The sequence below is a fragment of the Aspergillus wentii genome (assembly GCF_001890725.1).
Source record: "Aspergillus wentii DTO 134E9 unplaced genomic scaffold ASPWEscaffold_10, whole genome shotgun sequence".
NCBI classification, from domain to species: Eukaryota; Fungi; Ascomycota; class Eurotiomycetes; order Eurotiales; family Aspergillaceae; genus Aspergillus; species Aspergillus wentii.
Genome location: NW_024467841.1, coordinates 836,015 through 854,978, shown reverse-complemented (window position 1 = coordinate 854,978; position 18,964 = coordinate 836,015). Strand labels below are relative to the sequence as shown.

At 46.3% G+C, this 18,964-nt stretch overlaps 7 protein-coding genes across 7 annotated transcripts; 5 read left to right on the top strand and 2 right to left on the bottom strand.

Moving 5' to 3' along the window:
• Window positions 1-218: 218 nt before the first annotated feature.
• On the top strand, window positions 219-1,512 carry ASPWEDRAFT_733808 (uncharacterized protein). The gene is made up of 3 exons (XM_040839322.1): window positions 219-718; window positions 779-882; window positions 935-1,512. The coding sequence occupies exons 1-3, from the start codon at window positions 617-619 to the stop codon at window positions 1,458-1,460; spliced, it is 732 nt and encodes a 243-aa protein (XP_040683710.1). The 5' UTR covers window positions 219-616; the 3' UTR covers window positions 1,461-1,512.
• Window positions 1,513-1,825: 313 nt separating this feature from the next.
• ASPWEDRAFT_177763 (cytochrome and DOMON domain-containing protein) lies at window positions 1,826-3,107 on the bottom strand (the record flags this gene model as incomplete). Its single annotated transcript, XM_040831713.1, has 2 exons — window positions 1,826-2,991; window positions 3,065-3,107. The coding sequence occupies 2 exons, from the start codon at window positions 3,105-3,107 to the stop codon at window positions 1,826-1,828; spliced, it is 1,209 nt and encodes a 402-aa protein (XP_040683709.1).
• A 650-nt stretch (window positions 3,108-3,757) lies between these two features.
• Window positions 3,758-5,461, bottom strand: ASPWEDRAFT_55517 (cytochrome P450; the record flags this gene model as incomplete). Its single annotated transcript, XM_040838222.1, has 4 exons — window positions 3,758-3,832; window positions 3,893-4,939; window positions 4,996-5,193; window positions 5,261-5,461. 4 exons carry the CDS (start codon window positions 5,459-5,461, stop codon window positions 3,758-3,760), a joined length of 1,521 nt encoding a protein of 506 aa, XP_040683708.1.
• A 309-nt stretch (window positions 5,462-5,770) lies between these two features.
• ASPWEDRAFT_46756 (F-box protein) lies at window positions 5,771-7,915 on the top strand. The gene is given in 2 exon segments (XM_040836837.1): window positions 5,771-6,013; window positions 6,026-7,915. 1 exon segment carries the CDS (start codon window positions 6,193-6,195, stop codon window positions 7,564-7,566), a length of 1,374 nt encoding a protein of 457 aa, XP_040683707.1. The 5' UTR covers window positions 5,771-6,013; window positions 6,026-6,192; the 3' UTR covers window positions 7,567-7,915.
• Window positions 7,916-8,650: 735 nt separating this feature from the next.
• On the top strand, window positions 8,651-10,006 carry ASPWEDRAFT_177760 (uncharacterized protein; the record flags this gene model as incomplete). Its single annotated transcript, XM_040831712.1, has 3 exons — window positions 8,651-8,797; window positions 8,929-9,112; window positions 9,510-10,006. The coding sequence occupies 3 exons, from the start codon at window positions 8,651-8,653 to the stop codon at window positions 10,004-10,006; spliced, it is 828 nt and encodes a 275-aa protein (XP_040683706.1).
• Window positions 10,007-10,993: 987 nt separating this feature from the next.
• On the top strand, window positions 10,994-15,711 carry ASPWEDRAFT_177759 (putative ABC multidrug transporter; the record flags this gene model as incomplete). Its single annotated transcript, XM_040831711.1, has 8 exons — window positions 10,994-11,457; window positions 11,512-12,838; window positions 12,891-13,100; window positions 13,148-13,754; window positions 13,808-14,286; window positions 14,343-15,124; window positions 15,173-15,515; window positions 15,568-15,711. 8 exons carry the CDS (start codon window positions 10,994-10,996, stop codon window positions 15,709-15,711), a joined length of 4,356 nt encoding a protein of 1,451 aa, XP_040683705.1.
• A 288-nt stretch (window positions 15,712-15,999) lies between these two features.
• On the top strand, window positions 16,000-18,609 carry ASPWEDRAFT_73390 (putative C6 transcription factor). The gene is made up of 2 exons (XM_040839324.1): window positions 16,000-16,833; window positions 16,879-18,609. Exons 1-2 carry the CDS (start codon window positions 16,234-16,236, stop codon window positions 18,523-18,525), a joined length of 2,247 nt encoding a protein of 748 aa, XP_040683704.1. The 5' UTR covers window positions 16,000-16,233; the 3' UTR covers window positions 18,526-18,609.
• The last annotated feature ends 355 nt before the right edge of the window (window positions 18,610-18,964 follow it).

Sequence of the window (18,964 nt, the reverse complement as noted above, 5' to 3'; positions counted from 1 at the left end):
AGTCCTCAACAAGAATACATGCAGCTTGACAGCGATATTTCGATATTGATACATAGAAGAAAAAGGGTTGGTACGTAATACTATAATGTGTATTATATTCTGGGCTTAAAAAGCAGACCCATGGGGTTTTGCTATTCTACGAGGCATTATGCATGGGTAAAAATACGTGCATTCGATATATGATGATAAAAGAGCATGTATAGTATGCAATATATTAGCTTTATAGCAAGTACTACTAGAATTAATTAAAAACCCATTGCAAGCTGCTTGATTCCATCATGATCAAATCATTAGTGAGTGTTTCAAACATGTCGTCAAATAGTGAAAATGAAGGAGAACAACCACACTATACAGAAATCTTTGTAAGTATACCACCTACTAGGCATACTTCAGAATGTAGACATCATATCGTCATTTCCCATTTTTCTGCTGCCCTCTTTCACTATCAAGCAATACGTGAGGGTAATGTCATAATGATGAACCGGAGGTAAACCACCGAGGCGACTATATATACACTAAGGTATCCTCCGAATAGATCAAGCTGCACCCCTAATTTCATTCAATCCCAGTATCAAATTCAACCGTACACAGGAAGCACCAAAATTATTTCCTCAAAATGTCTAGCTCCGAATATGCCAGAAGCGTCGTGGCTGAGATCTCCAGCCATAATCTTGATACCTGGGTGCGGCCAGGTACCTTGACTAAAGAGGCCGAAGAGGTAGGAATCATGTTTCGACTTTTGCATCTAGCGAGAGAATAATATTAAAATGAAAAATAGTCTGTGAGAGGCCACATCCACCAGGAATTGACAAGCTGGATCTTCTACCGCAAGCTCGCAGCAGACTGTTCCCGGGCCAACATTGCCCTTCATGGATTTGCAATGTATTTTGAGACCAGTATCCATTCGAAAATACTCTGCTAAATCATTCTGCAGGCTGTGGGAAAGAAGTGCCATGGAATGTATGCACGACATGCACTGGATGGAAAAGTACCTGGTTACTCGTGGCGGTCGATCGAAGCCAACGGCTATAGAAGCACCTCAGGTCGAATGGCCAGATAACCCCGTCGAGCCCTTACACCCTTGCCAGGAAGCATTCACCGTCGAGAAGAAGCTCCTGGAGGATCTGGAGCGATTGTGCTCGCTGGCACAGAAGACCGGAGAAACCGCTCTCTCGGACGCCATCCAGAGACGCTTCCTGCGCAAACACTCCAAGCACATTAAAAATTTGGCTGATCTGATCCAACAGGTAGCTAGGGTATCCAAGCAGCCTGGCCTTGGATTGTATCTTCTGGACCGTGAGTTGCGTAAACACACGGGCATGATTCCCTGGGATGCCGTTAATGACCCTGATATCCAAGACAAGGGCATTGAACTACTCAACAAGAGAATCAGCGAGGGCCTGGGTTTGGGTGGGATGGCAGACCACTGTGGACGTGTATCATCGCCTGTTGATCTCTGATGGGTGGGTGATGGTGATGCGAGTGCGTGTAATAGTTGTTGACAGTTATGTGAGACGGGTTCCAACTAATTTGGACCGATGCGTATTAATCAAATTAATAACATCAGCTATGAGATTCTACAGATGACTATATCCGGCTCAAGGCATCCAGTAATTGTACTAAGCTATTAACTGGAGCGAAGCTAGCTAGCATGGCAAGCTATAAAGCCAGACCAAGAGGAATATCGCTTCACGTCACACAGCCCTCTAGATCATGAGACAAATTATTAACGCCAGTGTCATGTAATCAGAGATGTGATAATAAGGGAAATGACTCGTATGATTGATGGCTTAATTCCTTTGCATGGGGGTAAGATGTATATCGGTCAATTCTCTCGGTTATCTCGTGCCCCAGATAACTCTGCCCCCTTCCCAGACCTCCAAGTAGTAAAAGCATGAACGGCTAGGTAAGTCAAGCCCACAACACCAGATATGACAGAATACGCAATCATGGCACTGCGAGGAGTTCCCGGACTACCAAAACCTGCTAGTCTAAACCCAAGACCACCATTGAAAACGCCAAGGATTATCATGATGCGACCAAACCACCGGTGGGAATAAGAAAAGAAGCTCTTTTCACCCGTTTGTCGAAAGTGCAAGTGTTGTAAGAATCCCATAAGTGGCTGCAAAAAGATCAGAGAACCCACGACAAGAAGACCGATAATGGGATGAGCATTGGATATCTGGCTACCGTCGACACCCAGCCAAATACCCATTCCCATGCCAGCCGTGGATAGAGTCAGTGTAAATATTTGTAGAGGTGCATGGACCTTAGAAACAGAGACTGCCCATGGAATCGGGATGAGTAAGGCAAAGGTAGGGAAAAAGATAACAAACGCAAAAGACATGACGAGACCATGGGCGATCAAAATAGCCCTGGATTTATGTGGACCATTGGAGGAACTTGGGGGTACCGCAGTAAAGTCATTGGAGGAAGGGTCTAAAGATGCACCAAGAAATGGGTTCGAAGCATTCAAATCTGTCGCTTTGGTCAGATCCACGATGACTCTCCCAAAGTGGTCATGAATCCTGATATCTTCCGTGACATTGTTTGAACTTAGCGGAATACCCTCTCTATACGACCAGATCCAATTGCTGGAAGATGTGCCCGGGTCGAGCGATCCCCCATTCCATTGTATGCAGGTATCACAGCGCACGTTTGCGGTCATCACGCCGTTTTGAATACCACTTCCTTGAAGAAGAGAAATACGAGCATCGGGGTTGTATTCTGGTTCGATGTGGCTCTTTGCCAGGCGAGGTGAGATAGTCACCTTGTCAGAAGAGGAGGATGAATAGACGACGAAGATATTGGCCCCCGCCATGTGAGCTCCTTGACCAAGAGCAAACCATTGGATAGTACTAGGTGCTTTCATCTGCAGGAAAATAGGCCCAGAGCCCGAAGATGCGGTGGTGTTGGGGACACCGATACTGTACGATATCACATTCTGGTCGCTTGCAGTAAAGATCACAACTTGGGCCACTGCCAAGGGAACTGTCTAAATTAGCAAAAATAAAAATAGAAGGGGTGAGGTCGATAGTGGCATATGATCAGATAGAACACATACAAGATCCTAGTCCAAGAGCGATTAATAAAGTCTCAAATTTCATCGTGAATATTGGCATTGGATTACCCATGCGGTGGAGGGGTTTATATCCAAGGAAAAGGATTGCATTTGATCACAATCAAAGAAACCATGTTAAATTGCAAAAGTAGCATAGCCACCACGACTCTCTATGTATTGGTTTCGGTGTCGGACAGATGTGATACAGAATAGAATGAGGTGAGCATCACCACCCGTCTGAGTGACAAAATGAATTCCGACTTGCCAGGATAGGAATATAACCTCGGTCGAGATGCAGATCATGCACCCCGAAACTATTCATCTGCGTTTTTGAATGTGGGAGCCTGCTTCTGCACACAAGCCCTTCCATGTATATTTTTAGCGTATACCTATTCCCAGCCTAGACCAACCGATGTAGGTGATCAAATATGGAATACTCTTGAAATGCGTGGCAATGTACTTGAGGTTTTGATTATAGCTGCGTATGCCAGGGTATTATTGCGTCAGCCACATGGTGTCAGAGTCAAAGAACGAAAGAAAAACGTCGTGATAAATGTACTAGAAATTGGTTTGATACAAGAGGAATTGTTCTGTTACACTAATCTTTGATGTAGTATTACATGTAACAAAGGGTGCCTTCCCGGTAATGGAGATAGGCTTAGGTTGGAATAATATATCATCATGTGCTTCTGCGGGCTATCTGATCTCTGCACCGGCATTTCTTCGCTCCCAAAGGACCTTTGCAGGAGCCATAGGCCGGGAAAAGAGTGACTGGAATATGATGTTAGCGTGTACTGTACTCAAAGAAACAAGAAAGGCTTGTTTGCTTACAGAATAGTCTGTTTCTGGCACATTCTTTGTATCTGAAACGCTTCGAAGCCGGAAATGTTGGACAAACACAGCTAGAATGACGCCTAGTTGAACATATGCAAATCGTTCGCCAATGCATCGATGCCTTCCTCCCCCAAAAGGAAGATATGCGCTATTCGAACTTTGACCTCTAGAGCTATCGCCATCATCTTCCGTGCCCTGGAGTGATGCCTTGCTTTCCCATCGATGCGGATCCCATTTCATCGGCTTTGGAAAGTGACTCGGGTCACGGGAGCTGCTTGCAGGACTAGCAAGGACCGTATGAGATGTAGGAATTATGTATGGTGTTCCTTCGACCACTAGTGGCTCTTTAACCTGCCGGAGGATGGAGTGAACTGGGTTATGGAGTCGCAGTGTTTCTTTCACGGTGAACTGGTGGAGCTTCAATTTCTGCAGCCCATCGAAAGTTATATCCATGGAGGGGCCTAGAACTCGGCGCTGCTCTTGGTGAAGGTCTTCCAGAGTATCTTCATGGGAAGCAAGCTGAAGGAGGATGTAGGATATGGTCGAGGAAGAAGAATGATGGCCGCCCATGAGGAGAGCAATCATCATATGCGCAATCTCCTTGTCCGGGAGAATGTTACCATCCTTGTACATGCACGACATCAAGTTCCAGATCATATCCTCAGAATCATTTAGCCCCTTACCATTCGCCCGTCGCTTTTGAATTATGTCCATATAGATCCGGGCCATTGTTCTCTGTGCCTGATCGCGGGCACGGTTCCGAGGCAATGGAGCCCATGGCATCATGAAATTGATCGGGGTAAACCCCATATCCAAATCATGATACAATTTTGCAAACGTAGAGCCAATGAGATGACGCACTTCCTTCCCCTGAAGTGATCCAGAGGCAGTATAGATAGTCAACTCTGCCATTGCGGGGGGAACGTCTAGGATACCGCTCGAGCCTTGTAGATCTGGATGAGAAACGATGAATTCTTGGGTTTCGTTTGCGATTAATCGAACGTAGGATCTGAGCGCATTTGCAGTGAGACCGAATTTGACGAACTGTTTTAGGAAGGTAAGTGAGAATTGATAATTATATCGAAAGAGGCCTAGCTTACCTTCTTTTGTTGGACCAGCTTTGCATTGGGACAGTCGAATACGACGTCTGTGCCGAACACGGGTGTGGTCAATGGGGAATATATTTCTTCAGCTGAGAGAGCATGGTGATTCCCATTGAGGATGAAGTTATTTCCTGCTGGACCGAGGTACACGGTTGTTGGCTTTCCCAGGAGGATGAAGGTGAAGATATCACCATACTAACTGACGCGTCAAAAATTCGAGAGAAAGAGTCGCAAAATATTAAAACAAAAACAAAACGCGTACCTTTCTCTTACAGTCTTCAAAGAACCTCAAGGGTTCCCTCCCGTATGTAATGGTGCTTCCCAGAAATGGGATCCAGTGGAAGACAACTGGGGGTTTCAGGGGGTCTTTGAAAAGGGTTTGCTTTAATAGATGCAGGGATAGAAGAAGGACGAAAGCAGCTGCACATCCCGTGAGATATATGTCAGACAAAGATAGAATCATGGGCTGTGATGGAAGTGAATTGCCCATAGTGATAGAACTCTCTTATCTACAATGCCAATTCAGTAGGACTCAACCATCGAAATAGAATCATATTTATAGATCCTTGCCCGATATTAGATGATAAAGTTACCCATTGTTGGCTTAGTTCTCCTCCAATGGGCTCTGGGTGGTTTGCATTGCCTGCTCGGGAAGCGGCCATCCGGCTCAGACGATACATGGCGAAGGATCGGCTTTGCTGCATTCGGGGAAATGCAGCACAAAACAGAATATTGTTGCCTATAAGATTACATATCAAGCTAGAAAGAGAGATTGTAATTCATCCGAGCAGTCAGGAATACCCGATGAGTGAGAATGTCCGGAGTCAGTTTGATCAATTGCCCTGTTGTCAAGTCCATGTTTGAAGGGAACAAAACCGAAAAGACCACCAAAAAATTGGACGAACCAAGAAACAAGCCCATAATAACATCTAGGGAAAAGACAGGCTGGCCAATATTCACCACCTAGATACCGTTGTTAGAGTGGCTTGTATCTTGACCTCTGATATGTATGTCTCTTTTTGCTGTATGTTAGGGCATAGGGCATGTGTTGAGGGCAAAAGACTGGGGCATGACGCAGGCAGCTCTCCTCTTTCTACCTCTTTCTCCAAAGGGTCTCAGAAAGAAACCATTCACACCTCTCATCGACTTCCATGATTTATTTTTCCTAAACTCACTGGCAAGTTGCTTAACATCATGTCGAGTCTTCTTAGGCTGCCGACAGAACTCATTCTAGACATTCTCTCTTTCTTTAACCCCGTTGAAGACACTGCAGATTTGCTGTCTCTTTGTCGAGTCTCTAGGAAGCTATACGCCTTTGCACAGCCAATCCTTTACGATCAGTTTTCCGAAGGAAGCTACTGCCCTGATTGCCATGACCCAGACTCAAGTCTTGACTCCCGAGGACCTCTGATGTACTTTACTCGGACAATCATTGATCGACCTGATTTAGGTGCACGACTTCGCCGACTTCTTGTTAGCACATGGGACTGGAACCAGGATACGTTTAAACAATGGCCAGATGCTTTGGAGCCTGATATGGTGAAGACATTGACTAAGGGTATTCAACAGCTGAACACAAAGAATAAGGCGCGATGGCTTCCGGCGGTCCTAGGCCGTGTGACTAGTCCCCTCGTGGCCCTTTTGATCTCACAGGCCCCAAATATCGAGTATCTTCATATGATTTTGGGCCAGGATTGCTTAAAGGCACTCCTACTGCTATTGGAGCGAGTTCCAGGCGACAACCCTGGCCCAACCTACCTCTCCAAGCTCAAAACATTGAGTATCAGGGACAATTCAGGGGCAGAGAATGGCCTAAGCTTGCGAAGTCTCAAGCCTATCTTGCATCTCCCTCGGCTGGAGCATTTTTCCATTACTCATTGCGTTGGGAATCATGAAGATGACATCCCCTTTGATATGGAACCGGCATCAATTAACATCTCATTCATGTCATTTTGGGACAGCTCTATCAGTGCAAAGTGCCTGGCAACACTTATGAAGGCATTCAAGTCTCTCAGAACCTTTATTTACCATGCCTCAAATCATCTACCCTACGAGCAGTTTGAAGCTTCTGAGGTTGAAGACATCTTTTCTTCTCAAAGGCTCAATATTGAGGTTATCCATCTTGAGTTGTCAGCCGATCCTGATAATATGGACTGGGATGAATATCCGAAATACGAATCATTCGCCTCTTTTGAAAACCTTACACACCTCGATGTGGAACAGGGCCCATGGTCCTCTACCGTGGAGATTCCTTCTTCGTTAGAATACCTGGCAATTCGGAACTGCGAATACCCCATCTTTGACCTTATGGCGAATATAGCGAAACAGGGTGGTATGAGTGACTCGCAGTTGGGTGATGTCTATATAAAGCCAAAGGGTGCTTTTTGCGGAGGGCTACTAGGACTTTTGCCATCGCTCAGCCTAGAGGAAGTTTCCAGTAACCCAGTACTTAAGTCAGTGTTCAAGAGAGCCTGCCGTCGATTGAGTCGCATCTTGGAGGAAAGTGGCGTGTTCGCTTTCATGATTGACTGTGAAATATGGGAATTATATGTCGAAGGGGAGCTTTGAAGCAACATGGTATCAGAGTGTAATTTGCATGGAACTCTACCTGATAGATCTCCAGGGCATTCTTTAAATGAACCTGGCATAGTCAGCTTGATTCAGAACAAACAGTTGAGGAACACTGAGCAGGGTACTCTGATTATTGTTTAGGATTTAAACCCATTCCCCCCTTTTTTATTTTTTATTTCTATCTCTTCTATCTCTTTTTCTCTATGATAGCGAGATGGCAATGGAACGCAACAAACCTTGGCTTATGAAAAGGAAGGGTCTCGAAGGGAATGTTGGCGACTGTGTGGATACCCAGTTGCCTGGGCCTGTATCCTCAACCAAACGTGATATTATTCTAACCTGTGCCTTTAATCCTAATTCCTCACTGGTACATATCGTAGTTTGTGGAAGTAGATAAGAAAAGGAGAACTTCTCAACACTGACATAAATTACCGCGAAGTTTTTCTTCCAAGTGCAAGGAATCTTGGTCAACTATAATGGAAAATAGGGTTTTATCAGGGCCAGAAAGCCGATGATATCACGTACACTCCAAAACTTTCAGTATTCTCTCTTTTTCCACCTGTCCAAGAAGCTAGACACAGAACAAAGGGCTTTGAACAGCACCTGATAATAATCTCGGGTACTACCTAATGGAACTTACCCCAAAAGAAACTGGTTGTCCGAAACGTATATGTTGATATCAATGATGATGAAATTTGGACAGGATGGTTACACAATACCTGGGAGGGACCCATCCATGCAAGGGATGTATTTGGTAGGCTGGCACAGGAAGAAATGGGTTTCAAATAAAGAACGGGTTGAACCAGTTATATGAGACAGGGCCTTGTATATAGATGGAACTGCTGCAGAGTCCCTGAATGGTATGGAATTGAGTGATCATTTGGTGATAAGTATAAGATGATACAATGCAGAATACTTGCATCTTATCTTATTGGTTGCACTGTGCCACATTGTTGATGACATGATTCAGAATATAGAATTTTTCTTTCAAATATACTGACCTGGGTGTCCTTATATTCAAGTCCTCTGTCATTGTGTAAAACCAGTCCTCTTTCTACCTTTCCAAGGAACACATCCAAAAATGGCCGAGCAACTGTCCTTCGAGCCGTATCAACTCTCGCCTCTAGACCATCTGATGCCCCTTGCATATCTGCCATTTTTGAATGTTTCCCGCACAGAAACTCCTTCCAAAGGCCTCGCACTCCTCGAGGCAGCTATCTTCCGACATGTATCAAACTTCCATTTTTGACTGGCAACGTAGTCCCATCCACACAAGCCAAAGATAAACTGAATGTATACGAAGTGCATCCGTCGGCCCCTTTGTCACTACGTGAAAATCTAATACTTCATGTCAAACAGCACACCCGCAGAATCTTCACCTCCTCGAATGCACAAGAACTTATCTCGTATGATGACCTCTGTGATGAGAAATATGTCACGGTCCCATTCAATGTTCCCTTGTCGGGTTCAAATCCGGTTACCCGGTTTCAGGTGAATATCGTGGAAGGCAGGTTGATCTTCAACATATCCTGGTCACCATCTGGTAATGGATGGGCTTGGGATGGTTGTTGTTTTAAAGGCAATATCTGTATTCCGCCGTGCTTTTGATAAAGGTGAATTCTACTCCTTTTCAACTGACATAGTTAGTCAAACACGGGTAAGGAGGCAGCTTTCAGAAGGGAAAATTGTAAGGCCGTTACACACTAGATCATCTGGCATTAACGATGGGAAAAATGACAACAAAGTGTCAGAGACTTTGATCACTCGACGTTTTACCATACCAGCTAGGAAGATCAGAAATTTGAGAGAGAAATGTACCGCTCTTGCCAGTGATGGTCTGAATCATGAACAGCACGACGATGGAAATCAAAATGCCTTTTCCAGTAATGATATTGCCACGGCACTCTTGTGCCTATGTCTGACCTGAGCCCGGCTGTCAGAAACAACATCCAGGAGATCAGCTCAGCCATCGCCAGAAACATCTTCAATTGGGATGTGTGTGGATGGCCGCTCGATTCTCCAACCTCGTCTCCCAATGACCTACATGGGTAATGCGATTCTGGGGACCAAATCGACTTATTCACCGCCAGCGGTTACTGGTCTGGCAATAGATCCGCGGGACCAGCTATGGCTTCCGACTCTTGTCGACCTTGCAAAGCATGTCAAAAAGGTAGAGAGGGCTACCGATGATACTTGCATTCGTGGCATCCTATCATACGTGAATGGTTGCAGTGACTGGGGATCTCCTTCCAATCTGTCAGTGGACTTTTTGATCAGCAACATACCCCAGTTCCCTCTGAATTCCCTATATTTCGGCTCTGCATTGGGTGAAAGTTTGGATCTAAAATTGCCAGATCCTAGGCGAGAAGGAATGTGCTGGATACTTCTGGCCGGGGATCCACCTAGTCACACTCTGGGGGATTCGGATAACTCTTGATAGGGACGAGACGGATTGCCTGCAGAACGAGAGATTGTTCAGGTGGCTGTCGGAGGACCAGGAGGCAAAGTTATAATTATTTTCTGAGCAGCATATGACAATTAGAACCCACGATTCCACGGATGATATTCCGAACTTCCGAGCAAACCGACGGGCTCCGCGGAGTCCGGTTAGTCAGCGTATATCAGGCTTTCATTGGCCAGAAAGCCCCAATGAAAACCCAGCCGGCGGCTGCTTAACTAGAAATGGAATAGTGCTGGTGGCACTAATCGTGTCGAAAAAGGAAAGTCAAGAGGGAGAGAGAGAGAGAGAGAGAGAGAGAGAACGAATATCTTAGATCATGTAAGACAAAAACAAAGACAGACTCACGCTGTAGGGATATAGCCAAGTAGAAATGGCCATATGTAATCAAATAATCTATCTCAGTCAGTGTGAATCTTCTGTCAAGTGCAAGCACCGTCAGGGTTCCATCTGCACTCCACAAAAAGCAAACAAAATCCCCGCTGACTCGTCTTGGCTTCCTTTTTCGTACACCAATCAGCGTGGATCCGTTGGATATTCCCCATACCTAATCGCCGGCCCTATTGTGATTCTTCTGGACAGCGATGATTCACCTTCTCCGTCCAGCTGCCAAAATGGGAAAAATAGCTTTCTTTTTTCCCTTGTCATAGTATGGACCTATGTACTTGATTTGCAAGATCGCCACTGATCAAGTCCAAATCCAAAGATTACTGGTCCGACGGTGCTGAAAAATGATGGATACAAAATGACAAACCAAGTCGGTGCTTCGTACATTTCGAAGCTTGGCTTCCTTTTCCATCTAGTGCAGGGTGCTCGAAACTGGGTGCTTGGTTTTGGGTAGTTATATATAAAGAGAGAGAGAATCCCGACCTTACCCGTGGCTTTTTTGTATTGATTATATGATTCTGTTGGTATAATCACCTTCATCGGCGGGGAAGAGAAGCAGAGAAAGCTGGGCTTCGCAACATGCCAGCTCATTTGAACCCTCACCTTCATGGTGCTTCATTTGCTTCTACCCAGGAAGCTGAAAGCCCAGAGGATACCATTAGCCCTCCTCGGGTGCACCTTTCAGATCAAGATGAAGACACTATCGCGAACATCCATCGAACATTGACAGAAAAAAGTGATTCGGATCACCAGCCTCAGTGTGCGGAACCCCACTCGTCATTTGACAAGTTTCTGGAGGCAGAGGTTCAGGCGGGGAAGAAGAAGTCGAACCTGGGCGTCTGTTTCCAGTCTCTCACGACGTGGGGAGCGGGGGAGGGGCATGCGGACGTCAAGACGTTGGGGACTGCATTATGGCGCACGCTGACCTTCCAGGATGTCTACGAGTGGACGATCAAGCCCTGGATTTCCGACAAGAACCTGCAAAATGGCCGTCCACTAATTCGCGACTTCTCCGGCGTTGTCAGGAGTGGGGAGATGATGCTGTAAGTGTCTTGCATGTCATTGTATCTTAAAGAGTTTCGCTGAATCATTTCTAGCGTGTTAGGACGACCGGGAGCTGGCTGCTCCACGTTTCTCCGTACAATTGCGGGCCACCATTCGTCCTTCTTGGGCGTCACTGGCTCGATGGACTACTCCGGTCTGAGTCTAGATGAAGTCAAGAAGAACTATCGAGGGCAGGTTACCTATATCCCTGAAGACGATGTCCATTTCCCTACCCTCAATGTTCGACAGACATTGGAATTTGCCCTGCAAAGCAAGACCCCGAAGCGATACCAGGAGAGAATCCCACGGTATATTGAAATCTACGGGCGGGTGTTTGGCATGGCTCACACAATGAATACACTGGTTGGAAACGAGTTCATTCGTGGAGTGTCGGGTGGTGAGCGGAAACGAATCTCCATCATTGAATCTCTCGCGACAGATTCATCCGTGATGTGCTGGGACAATTCAACCCGAGGCCTGGACGCCTCCTCCGCCGTGGACTATGCCCGCAGTCTCCGTATCATGACAGATACATGTGGCAAGGCAACGTTGCTAACACTCTACCAAGCTTCTGATGCCATCTATGAACTGGTTGATAAAGTATTGTTGATCGACGAAGGACGGATGCTTTTTCAGGGATCGGCTCGTGAGGCAAAACAATATTTTGAAGAACTGGGATACGAATGCGCAGAGATGCAAACGACATCAGACTTTCTGACTAGCATTACGGTCCCTGAAAGACGAAGATTTAGACCCGGTTGGGGGCATCGGACACCTAAGGGGCCCATAGAGCTTGAAGAGGCATTTCGGAAGAGCTCAGCCTTTCAACGACTAGAACAAGACACACGGAACTACGAGGACCAACGATTCGGTGGTAAGGGGACGGGCTCATCGCCCAGTGACTCAGACTGTGGAAGTCTCGATGAATTCAAGAAGAATATCCAGACTGACAAGTCTCGCTTTGTGTCATCCAAGTCTCCGTACACAATCTCTTTGTTCAGACAGGTATCCTTGTGCGCCAAACGTCAGATGTGGCAGTTGAAAGGTCACATGGCGCCGCTATACATCAAACTCATATCTTCAGTCATCTACGGGCTTCTCATCGGTTCCATGTTCTACGATCAGCCCCAGACGACAGATGGAATGTACTCGCGTGGCGGTGTCTTATTCTATTCATCAATTCTGCTTGCCTGGCTGCAGTTGTCCGAATTGGAAGATGCGATGCAGGGCCGCGATATTCTTACGCGACAGAAGAAATTTGCGTTTGTGCGGCCAAGTGCTGTGTGTTTGGCAAGAGTCCTCTCTGATATTGTGGTGACCCTATTAATTACATTTTTGTATGTAATTGTGGTTTATTTCCTGGCGGGCTTGAAATCGAGTGTGAGTCTTGTTGTGATATCTTCCCCGGTAATTTACTGACTTGATTGTCCAGCCTGGACCATTTTTCATCGATTGCTTGTTTATTTACATTTGTACGATTTGCTTGACAGCCCAGTTCCGGTTATTTGCCGCTGCTTCTTCCAATTTCGAAGTGGCGCTACGGTACTGTGGTGTTTCTGTGTTATTCTGCATCGTCTTTGGAGGCTATGTTCTCTCGGTGGATAAGTTAATGGAGGATGTCCCTTGGATTGGATGGTTAGCGGTGAGTATTTCAATACAGTTCCCTGATTATGTCCTGACCTTTTCTAGTATGTCACGCCGGCTCTTTATACATATGAAGCAGTCATGGCAGCAGAATTCCACAACACAAATTTCACTTGCGCATCCGGATCTGTTGTACCATCCGGGCCTGGTTATGTAGATCTCGCATACCAGACGTGCGACTACACAGGGAGCAAGATCGGTACCACCATCGTAAATGGTGACGATTACTTGGCCGTCAAGTATGGGTTTTACTACAGCAATGTCTGGCGAGACTTTGGCATCCTGTGTCTTTTCACCGTTGCATTCATCGGGATTACATGTTGGTTGAGTGAGGTGATGGAATGGGAGCCTGATAGCGCAGGGCCGATCCAATACAAACAGGGGCAGAAACACAGGCGCATCGACAGGCACAAGATTGACGAGGAAAGCAATCCTGTCGATGTTGATCCAAAGGCCTCGCAACGTAGCTCCCAGAACAACCACTCTGGACAGGTCATCAGTGGAACGAACTCGACGTTTACCTGGAGTGATCTGGAACTTAACGTACGAGTTGGGAAGGAAACTAGAAAATTGCTGGATGGGGTCTGTGGCTACTGCAAGCCAGGGACACTAACCGCTCTGGTTGGTGCTTCTGGAGCTGGAAAATCGACATGTAAGAGGCCCCTTTATCTGAGATGGTTCCTTGTGATCTAATATCCAATACAGTGTTGACTGCCTTGACCCAAAGACAAAACTCCGGACAACTCACAGGTAACATCTTTGTTGATGGAAACGCTATCGATGAGTCATTCAACCACAACATTGGTTACTGTCAGCAGATGGACATCCATGATGAGACAAGCACGGTTGGGGAAGCATTCCAGTTTTCTGCGCTCCTTCGCCAGGGCTCCGAGGTGTCTAAAGAAGAGAAACTATCCTATGTCAACACCGTTATGGAGACACTCGACCTGGTCGATCTAGAGCATGCATTGATTGGATCCCTAGATATTGAAAAGAAAAAACGGGTCACAATCGGCGTCGAATTGTGTGCAAAGCCCAAGCTGCTACTGTTCTTGGATGAACCTACGAGTGGACTAGATAGCCAAGGCGCTTCTAGTATTGTATCACTGTTACGGAGGTTAACCGACCAGGGACTGGCTGTGCTCTGCACTATTCATCAGGCAAACCAGGAACAGTTTGAAGAGGTAAGTATCCCATTTGCGAGACTCTGGTATAATGCCAGGAAAACTGATGTGGACAGTTCGATCGAGTGCTGGCTCTTAGTCCTGGTGGAAGCACTTATTACTTTGGAGAGGTTGGAGCATCCGGGCAGTCCATTTTCGAATATTTCAAAAAGAATGGCCACAATCCGGAGAGCGTCACCAATGCGGCTGACTTTTTGATCGAAGTAGTCGTCGGGAGGATGAAAGATACACAGTACAGCATCAACTGGGCTAAAATCTGGAACGAATCGACAGAGGCAGAAGATGTCAAGAGAGAAATTTCTAAAATTCGCAGTCAACACGGTGAAAAGAGGCTAGACTCAAGGATGACAAGCTCTTCTCCGCCACTCCATCAGCAGATCACTCTTCTTACTGCCCGCACCATGCGACAATTTTGGCGGAACCCGGAATACCCCTACTCACGACTCTACGCATCTTTCTTGCATGCTCTGATAAACGGTCTTACATATCTACAGATAGGGAACAGTTCTACAGACCTCCAGTCCAAGGCGTTCTCGTGTTTCCTTGTTCTCATGCTTGTTCCCGAGTTTATCAACGCCATCTCGATGCGGTTTATCATGAATCGCGATATATGGATGGCCCGTGAAGGCCCTAGTGGCCTATATGGATGGATTGCTTTCTGCACCGCGCAGATCGTGTCCGAAATTCCGTACGCCATCATTAGTGCAGTCATCTTCTTCGTCCCGTACTACTTCATCGTGGGCCTTCCCTTGGGGTTCGCAGCGGGATATAGCTTCTTGATGTTCTTCCTGTTCTTTTTGCTATCAACTTCATGGGGTCAATGGATTGCAGCCTTGAGGTAAGTGTATAAAATGCAAGCTTGGGAATAAAATGCTGACAATGGCAGTACCGACTCGATGGTGGCCGCTACACTCATGCCCTTCTTTATCATCATGTGCGAACTCTTCAACGGCATCCTCCGTCCCCATGAACAAATGCCCGCCTTTTGGAAGTACACTATGTACTATGTTACTCCATTTACCTACTGGATTGGTGGAGTTCTGACGGCGGTCCTGCGTGGGGTACCCGTCGCCTGTGACCAGAGTGAATTAGCCATTTTTCAGAGCCCGGTCAATATGACATGCGGTGAATATGCGGGATCCTGGCTGGCCGACAGAGGGGTCGGGTATCTCTCTAATCCGCAAGATTATGGATACTGTGGGTACTGTGAGTACAGCTATGGTGACGATGTAAGTCTGCATCTTTTCAACCATATCCAAGAGGGAAAGCTAACGAGATTAGTATCTGACCGGACTGGGACTTGATTCATCCAAAACATGGCCGTACCTTGGAATTTTTATAGCGTTTACTATTTCTAATTATCTCATGGTTTATTTGTTGGTCTATGTCTTGTCTGTCAAAAAGCCATTATGGAGAAAGGATTAAAAGTTGGTGAACGGCGCCGAGTGTTCCAAAATTAATATCATGACTGCACATAATGCGAATATATGCTCAATAAAAAGCCATACTTATTGACTCGCTGTCGAACATCTATCTCTACCATCAACAATAGCAAAAAAGCAATAAATGCCCTACAGCCTCAGGCCGGGAATAGTATGATCGGTGTTATTCCAAATCAGGAATCTCCGAGACAGATTCCGACAATTCCCGAAGCACTAACTCCGATACGCCCCATTCATCTCATCGACGATTGTCATCACCACAAAAAGACCAACATTGCAATAATTATCTTCTGTTCCGCAGAAGTTTCCATCTTATCAATCAGTTCTCCATCAAAGGGAAAAGCGGGGAGACTTTGGACATCTACAGCCTGATTCAGTCAATCTCCGGGTATCCCGCCATCTCTTCAAGTCTAGCATCCTGGCGCTTGGGCTGAATAATGCAATTGAGGCTGTTTAACAGCGCACAATACTCACCAAGAAGTGAAGTTACTTACTGACCGAAATCATGGATCAAATCAATGCATTTCAAATACACTCCGCAGACACAGAAACACCACCAATGTCACCGCCTCGACGACGCAGACCAGCTCTATCTTGCACTTTATGTCGTCGTCGCAAGCTCAAGTGCGACCGGGGCTTACCATGTGGCCAATGCGTCAAGTCCAAAGCCTCTGAGTCATGTGAATATGCCGGGTTTCAGAAAGGCCAAGTATCAAACACCAGGCGTCTGGGTAGCACTCCCCCACCATTTGTGCAGCCTTCCGGCAATCACCTCACTCCATCCCAAAGCGGGGTATACGTGTTTGATGCGAAGCATAAGCAAACGTCGAACCGTATTACCAAGCCGCCATCCCGAGTAGAGGAAGTGCACGAACTGCGGAGTAGAGTGCAGGCTTTGGAAAATGCTTTGTCTCGGCCAGGAGCAGCGATGCATACTCCGGAGACCTTGGGGTATGACAGCTTTTCTGAGGGCGGAAGAAGGGCTATGTTGGATTCCCAAAATCTGACCGAAGAGGTTGAGTCCTTACCAAGTGGATGCTTCCGGGGTAAGAAAAGCAAGTCCCGACACTGTGGGCGTTCTCACTGGGCAGTGTCAGTATCATTTGTGAGTTAAGCTCCCATATTTACAGTCTAAACTAATACATTATAGTTCAAAGATATTGGGATCTTTATGAGGGGGCTAGACAAAGGGAAGTCAAAACCCAAGGACTCTGATTATACATCTATGAGGAAATTCAAAAAGGAAGTATGGAATCGAGAAAGAGAGGAGCACCAACGAGCCTATCGAGATCAGGCCTTTAAGCTAGAAGAGATGATTCCATCTAAGGAAATAGCAGATGAGCTCCTCGAACTTTATCTGACAACATTTGAGACTACATATCGTATCTTGCATGTCCCGACTTTTCTTCGGCAATACGAGTTACACTGGTCAGGGTCGCAACCGACAGATATGGTATTTATCGCAAAGCTTCTGGTTTTAATGGCTGCAAGCAGTTGTTTCTATAGCCAAAATACCAGAATTAACGAGCGCAGTACTCTCCAAAGGGCGGCAGTTGGGTGGACCATGACAGTTCAATCATGGATGTCCTCCGTTTTTGTCAGCTCAAACATTAATTTGGACATGCTACAGATCCAGTGCCTTCTGCTGATTGCTCGTCAGGCCAATGCAACGGGTGGGAATTTGGTGTGGATTTCTTCTGGATCCTTGGTTCGCGCTGCCATGATCATGGGACTGCATCGGGACCCGTCCCGCTTTTCCAGGATGTCCAAGTTCTGGGCAGAGATGCGGCGCAGGCTATGGGCCACTATAATAGAGCTAGATGTGCAGTCATCTCTGGATGGAGGCATGCTGCCATCGATTGACTTGAACGAATGCGACTGCGGCCCACCATCAAACTGGGACGACGCGGATCTAACGGAAGATATGGTGGAAGATCCAGTCCCGAAAACACTGGACACATTGGCACGGAACAATGTACAGGGATTATTATCCAATTCGTTGCCAACACGAATTCGGATAGCCAAGTTGACTAACAGCCTGAAATACAACCTCCCTTATGACGAAGCTTTACGACTGAGCGAGGAGCTCATGCACTCCATGAATCAAGCATTAAACATGTTCCAAGAATGCGAGTCAAATATTTCTATCTTAAGACTTGGGAATTTGACATTCGCCAAATCATTCTACATGTTTATCATGCGAAGATATCTCCTTGTCCTTCATCGACCATTCTTCCTCAGTGTCCTACGCGCTCCGAAATTTTCTTATTCCCGCAAGGTGTGCTTGGAGTCCTCTCTGGAGATGCTTTCCCTACTAGGACCTTCGGACCATCTGGAAACAGGGCCGTCTTCATGTATAGGCCAACTGGGTGGGGGAATGTACCGGGATGAGTTCTTTCACGCAGCCATTACGATCTGTGTGGAACTCAGTATACAAGCGGATGAACAATCGCGATCAGTGACAGCATTTGAGACACCACGTACAGGCACGCTGACCGACATGGTTCAAACACAGCAAACAGTTCTGGTAACGGCTGTCGAACGTACCATGGATGCTCTTGGGAGTCGCATTTCATCAGATGGGAATGGATGTAAACCATTTTTCTTCCTCACAATGGTCTTTGCATCGGTCAAAGCCCGATTGAAAGGAGAGGATCCCCTGAAGAATGTCGAGTATCTTTCGATGAAGGCGGTGCGCGAATGCCAGGATATCATGAAAGGGGTGTCATGGAAAGAGATTCGAAAACAAGATGAAATCTCACAGGTCTGTGCCGTGTTTTGCTGCTGTCTATCCTGACTAATTTATATCAGCCTTTGCAAGCAAATTTGGAATCTGCTACGTCTGACATTGGGTTTGATCCTACTGCACCTTTGTTTCCAGCGGATCTAACAAATTTGTCGGTGAGTTTTGAGGAAGCCAATCGAGTGAACTGTGCTAACGAATACAGCCTATCGAATTTGGGAATCTGTTCGACATGGCAGATTATGGGGCCCCAGACCTTTGGAATAATGAATTCCTGACTGGGCTCTAAGTGACGAGTTAGAACTATATATATATATCGATACTCCCGTCAGATTAACGCGATATATACCAATAGACAGCAGAACCAGCGCTGTGCATTGCCAACGACCAATGAATAGCAGCCAGGCATCAGGTTACACAAAGAAACACCCTGTGGCTATCATAAACAGGATCCCAATTGCATAATTGCCATAAGCTGCACCCAAAAATCATC